Raw genomic sequence first — 6,699 nt, forward strand, 5'->3', positions numbered from 1 at the left:
CTTATTTCCTATTTTTAAGGGCAAGTTGCTGAGAGTTTTAGTAACTAAATAGAAAGAATCCTCCAAGATTAGCCAATAGAAATCCTAGAATTGATAAGAACCTATAATATATGATGTAGAACCCTTCTCATGCGGTGAAGGGTACCAAGTTACTAATTTATTTCCCGTGCTTAAATTGTCATTTTCACGTGACGAGCCTCAGCACACTAGACGCAAATTAAATTCTCTCTAAATGGGCATGAGCCAAATTGCACTAAAAGCTGTGTGTTTTATAGTCTGCAATATTTGCTAAAAGACATTAGATCCACGTGTAGAAGATTGAAGTCGAGTTCCACCCCGTGCCGAAATCATGGACTCCAGTATCTTAACTCCTGCGTTTATGATGAAACTATAATACCCCATTTTGGGTTTGTACGAGCTTCATTTTTGAAGTGCTAAAAATAAAATGCCCTCACATTTTGAAAATTTAAAAGAAATAACGTCATGCTCACAAAAATTAGCCGAAATGCCCTCCGAAATCAACAAAAACGTCCTGATAATCCTTTCCACTGAGAAAATTTGACTGCATCGCTCTATGCCAAACACGCCCGCGTGCACCAAAAAACTATTATCGTACAAGAGGAAGTCCTTAACTAGTCACATATTTTTCGTGCACGCACAATAGGCTGTATGACATAAATAAAGGAGAAAATGATGTAGCGTTACCGATAATTAACTTCATGTGCTAACAATACGTTAATAATGGTGCATCATCATCATTACAAAAAAAAAAAAATACATACAACGTGAGGATTCAGCCATTGCTCGGGAGTAATTCAGAATAATACTCTTAAAAAATAAAAGTAAAACTTTGGACTCATCAAAATTCAACTCCCCGTGTCAGACAACGTAAATGGCAGGAAAACAGAGGTTCATCTAAAGCAACATTACATGATCGAACAAAAAAGGTAAAGCAGTATTGTGCCATCTAATAAAAAAGTTAAAAGCGAATTTATTACTACCAAGGAGATGACAGATAAGTATCAGTCTTAACCAACAAGCGTGCCTGATAAATGCAAGTAACCGCTCCATTCAATGATTTGCTACAGATGAACAAGTTACCTAGAGAAACTACTCAGTTTAGAGAGGGAGTTCATTTTCAAAGGAGAACGTATGAAAACTTCTAAGAGCTGGCTTTATCTTAACCTACACCACTGAAAGGAAAAAAATAATTTTATCTCAAAATTTCAACAAGCATTCAACAACTTGACATGGATAGAAAAATTCACAACGGTAAGAATAACCACAATAAAAAAATTTACAGCAGCTGACCCCAAGTAAATAAATTGTTCCAATTTAAAATATAGGGGCCAAACATCGATACTAAGCTCTCACCAAAACTGCCACAAGAAAGCATTCCTTCCACTCATAATACTACGACTCGCACAAAAAATCTCAAACGCCAACATAAGGCAGTTCTTCATTTTGTTCTTTTTTTTCTCCCCCCCTCCTTCCTTGATCTTCTCATTGGATGTAGCAGATAATACAACATACTATTTGAAACTTGACCGACCAAAATACTATACAAATTCTACACCCAAAACTATAAGAACCACTGAGGCCATCTACTCGATTGCAAACATTAACTTCGAACAAATTGAGGCATAAAGAATGGGCAACAGAAAATAAATGAAAACGGGCAAGCAAACTGACAAGACAGCAAACAGCAGTTTTGAAAGAGCGGATCAAAAAGGTATTTACGAGGACATGACTGACTGAAGCGCAAGCTGCTGTTGAGGCTGCAGAGAAGATATCGTAGACGCCAGCACAGCAGGTGGCATTGTCTGCTGAAGCTGCCTCAGCAGATTAATCATCCTACTGGCAGTCTGTTCCGTGGCAAGATCCTTGCCAGCACACAAAACCTGAATACGAGTACAACCAGATTCAGGGATTGTATAGAAGCATTCACAGGTTAGGGAGAGTACTAGGCAACATATAAAACTAGAAGCACGATGAGCAAATTCAGTGTCTTCCTAAGAACTAATTGATAATTCCATTTACAAGTGATATGAATGCGCGAGTAATATTACCTCAGCGAATACTGCAACGATTTTAGGAAGGAACTGATTGTTGGGACCCAACAACTCTCTGTCCGACCTGGAAACAATCAGTCGTTCAGTGACATAAGTATGCTACATTTAACCATCATTACATGAGCACAACATATATCACAACATATATCGGAAATGAAATCACCTTTCAACCATGGAACAAAGCTGCTCATGTACAATTTTGGCCTCAATCAGATCACTTTTTATTGGCAGGCAGCTTAACCAAGCTGGAACAATCTGCCCACCAAGGAAAGAATTGCAACATAAAGAATTGTTAAGCATTAAACTACTAGTTGTATCTATTCTCAGAGTATATACTTGGCATCAGCTACTCAGACAACTGACAGAAAGGGAAAAAACGTTAAGAAAAATGAAATGGGCATATATGATTGTTATTTACAACTAATGCAGGATTTCTACTTGCATCAACATTTCACACACATAAGAACTTGGGACAAGCTCCATAGGTTAGAAAGAAATACTAATGTATATAACTACACAGTAACAGTAAAATCTACAACGATATGAGAGCAGCGTTATCAAGGCGCAAGGCGCAGCGCGAGGCGCAACATCCCCTTACGTGCGTAGCGTTATCAAGGCGCAGCGCGAGGCGCAACATCCCCTTACGTGCAACATACGCAAGGCGCAATACAATGCGCGCGTCTCAGTGAAGCGAGGTGCATACGTCAAATTAAAGAAAATTGTTTATTGATTTAATATAAAATAGAAGTCAAGATAAACAAGTCACCTGTTAAATGACAAAATAAGGTTCTAATTCATAATCATAACACTAGTTACAAAAGAATTAATGAAAATATAGCACTACCCTTCTGTATTTCCAGTAATTCATCACAATGAAAAGTTATTTAACAAACTTTTTCTATAAAATCATACATTCAAGATTACAAACAGGCCTTGATTCATAATTGTCGAACATCACAATATCTATAAAAAATAGATTGTGCTTTTTCAATCACTGTTCTAATTATAGTAGTAACAGTGGCAGCAAAAAAGGAGGAAAAATAATCAGGTAGTAGAGAAAAATTTGGGGAAGAGAATCGGAATGAGGAAATAGTGACAAAAGAGCAAGGCAATGAAGAGGAATAAGAGAATATAGTAGTAATAGCAGAACAGTGAGGCGCACCAAGGCGCGAGGCGCACTGAGACGCGCACCTCACTTACGCAATGCGCCCCGCATCTCATGCAGGGCGCAGTTTCAGCACCCCGAAGCGCCTGAGTCGATCGCCTCAGAGCACAAGAGAAAAATACTCAAAGTTAAAAAGCCTAGGGATAGTTGTCACAAAATCTTAACTCCACAAATATGACATGTGCTAACAGTATTTCTTTTTCCTTCTCAAAAATCAGCAACAAAACATCCACGCTCCGTCACATATCCACCAAAGCTGATGTATTTGTGGTTTTGCACATACACACCCATAGACGCTCATGTGCGTCGATACATGAGAGAGAAAAAGGAAGGAAAATATTATAATGATAAACAACACATAGATACCTGAGAAGCATCAATACCATCACGATGGAATAGGCATATCTTCCCTAAAGCTGAAACAGCATTGTCATATGCCATAATATTATCTGCATTTTGTGCATCAGGGCGTCTTAACAAGTTATTTAACCTGGATAAGGCCTCTGTCAGAACAATGAACATAACTAAATCTTATAACATATTTCACTAAGATACCTCCAACAAGGGGTCGAAACACTGAACCACCAAATTCAGCACATACGCCAATTCCATAGACAGCAGCCTAGAACATAAATGAATAAAAATTTAGATTATACTTGAGGTTAAAAAGAAAAAGAATAGAGGGCATAGAGAGAGACAAGGAGCCACAGAGAGGGTCGGAGACCTGTCGAACATCTGGATTTGCATCATTACATGCTTCTAAGAGGAAAGGAAGATATGTATCATAATATCTGTTGAAATGGATAAGGTGAAACAGTAAGGACATGCAACTTCCAAAGTGCAATCATCACACCTGCAGATTAAAGATACTTACTTCAGAGCTGCTTCACGACATTGCTCTGCAACATCATCAAAAATGCAAATGGCAATCCTTCTGGCTTTATCTTAACCTACACCACTGAAAGGAAAAAAATAATTTTATCTCAAAATTTCAACAAGCATTCAACAACTTGACATGGATAGAAAAATTCACAACGGTAAGAATAACCACAATAAAAAAATTTACAGCAGCTGACCCCAAGTAAATAAATTGTTCCAATTTAAAATATAGGGGCCAAACATCGATACTAAGCTCTCACCAAAACTGCCACAAGAAAGCATTCCTTCCACTCATAATACTACGACTCGCACAAAAAATCTCAAACGCCAACATAAGGCAGTTCTTCATTTTGTTCTTTTTTTTCTCCCCCCCTCCTTCCTTGATCTTCTCATTGGATGTAGCAGATAATACAACATACTATTTGAAACTTGACCGACCAAAATACTATACAAATTCTACACCCAAAACTATAAGAACCACTGAGGCCATCTACTCGATTGCAAACATTAACTTCGAACAAATTGAGGCATAAAGAATGGGCAACAGAAAATAAATGAAAACGGGCAAGCAAACTGACAAGACAGCAAACAGCAGTTTTGAAAGAGCGGATCAAAAAGGTATTTACGAGGACATGACTGACTGAAGCGCAAGCTGCTGTTGAGGCTGCAGAGAAGATATCGTAGACGCCAGCACAGCAGGTGGCATTGTCTGCTGAAGCTGCCTCAGCAGATTAATCATCCTACTGGCAGTCTGTTCCGTGGCAAGATCCTTGCCAGCACACAAAACCTGAATACGAGTACAACCAGATTCAGGGATTGTATAGAAGCATTCACAGGTTAGGGAGAGTACTAGGCAACATATAAAACTAGAAGCACGATGAGCAAATTCAGTGTCTTCCTAAGAACTAATTGATAATTCCATTTACAAGTGATATGAATGCGCGAGTAATATTACCTCAGCGAATACTGCAACGATTTTAGGAAGGAACTGATTGTTGGGACCCAACAACTCTCTGTCCGACCTGGAAACAATCAGTCGTTCAGTGACATAAGTATGCTACATTTAACCATCATTACATGAGCACAACATATATCACAACATATATCGGAAATGAAATCACCTTTCAACCATGGAACAAAGCTGCTCATGTACAATTTTGGCCTCAATCAGATCACTTTTTATTGGCAGGCAGCTTAACCAAGCTGGAACAATCTGCCCACCAAGGAAAGAATTGCAACATAAAGAATTGTTAAGCATTAAACTACTAGTTGTATCTATTCTCAGAGTATATACTTGGCATCAGCTACTCAGACAACTGACAGAAAGGGAAAAAACGTTAAGAAAAATGAAATGGGCATATATGATTGTTATTTACAACTAATGCAGGATTTCTACTTGCATCAACATTTCACACACATAAGAACTTGGGACAAGCTCCATAGGTTAGAAAGAAATACTAATGTATATAACTACACAGTAACAGTAAAATCTACAACGATATGAGAGCAGCGTTATCAAGGCGCAAGGCGCAGCGCGAGGCGCAACATCCCCTTACGTGCAACATACGCAAGGCGCAATACAATGCGCGCGTCTCAGTGAAGCGAGGTGCATACGTCAAATTAAAGAAAATTGTTTATTGATTTAATATAAAATAGAAGTCAAGATAAACAAGTCACCTGTTAAATGACAAAATAAGGTTCTAATTCATAATCATAACACTAGTTACAAAAGAATTAATGAAAATATAGCACTACCCTTCTGTATTTCCAGTAATTCATCACAATGAAAAGTTATTTAACAAACTTTTTCTATAAAATCATACATTCAAGATTACAAACAGGCCTTGATTCATAATTGTCGAACATCACAATATCTATAAAAAATAGATTGTGCTTTTTCAATCACTGTTCTAATTATAGTAGTAACAGTGGCAGCAAAAAAGGAGGAAAAATAATCAGGTAGTAGAGAAAAATTTGGGGAAGAGAATCGGAATGAGGAAATAGTGACAAAAGAGCAAGGCAATGAAGAGGAATAAGAGAATATAGTAGTAATAGCAGAACAGTGAGGCGCACCAAGGCGCGAGGCGCACTGAGACGCGCACCTCACTTACGCAATGCGCCCCGCATCTCATGCAGGGCGCAGTTTCAGCACCCCGAAGCGCCTGAGTCGATCGCCTCAGAGCACAAGAGAAAAATACTCAAAGTTAAAAAGCCTAGGGATAGTTGTCACAAAATCTTAACTCCACAAATATGACATGTGCTAACAGTATTTCTTTTTCCTTCTCAAAAATCAGCAACAAAACATCCACGCTCCGTCACATATCCACCAAAGCTGATGTATTTGTGGTTTTGCACATACACACCCATAGACGCTCATGTGCGTCGATACATGAGAGAGAAAAAGGAAGGAAAATATTATAATGATAAACAACACATAGATACCTGAGAAGCATCAATACCATCACGATGGAATAGGCATATCTTCCCTAAAGCTGAAACAGCATTGTCATATGCCATAATATTATCTGCATTTTGTGCATCAGGGCGTCTTAACAAGTTATTTAACCTGATAAGGCCTTCTGT

The 6,699-nt window shown here is 38.3% G+C and overlaps 1 protein-coding gene across 1 annotated transcript in view; it reads right to left on the bottom strand.

The window, feature by feature from the left end:
* Positions 1,225–6,699, bottom strand: part of LOC109833753 (importin-5-like) — a 15,104-nt gene continuing 9,629 nt past the window's right edge. The window contains 8 exon segments of the mRNA XM_020401552.1: positions 1,225–1,901; positions 2,070–2,136; positions 2,236–2,327; positions 3,604–3,740; positions 3,793–3,859; positions 3,962–4,028; positions 4,112–4,187; position 5,872. Of these exon segments, the coding sequence (XP_020257141.1) occupies positions 1,737–1,901; positions 2,070–2,136; positions 2,236–2,327; positions 3,604–3,740; positions 3,793–3,859; positions 3,962–4,028; positions 4,112–4,187; position 5,872 (672 nt within the window). The 3' untranslated portion in view covers positions 1,225–1,736.

Source organism: Asparagus officinalis, chromosome 3, assembly GCF_001876935.1.
Source record: "Asparagus officinalis chromosome 3, Aspof.V1, whole genome shotgun sequence".
In the NCBI taxonomy this organism is placed as follows: Eukaryota; Viridiplantae; Streptophyta; class Magnoliopsida; order Asparagales; family Asparagaceae; genus Asparagus; species Asparagus officinalis.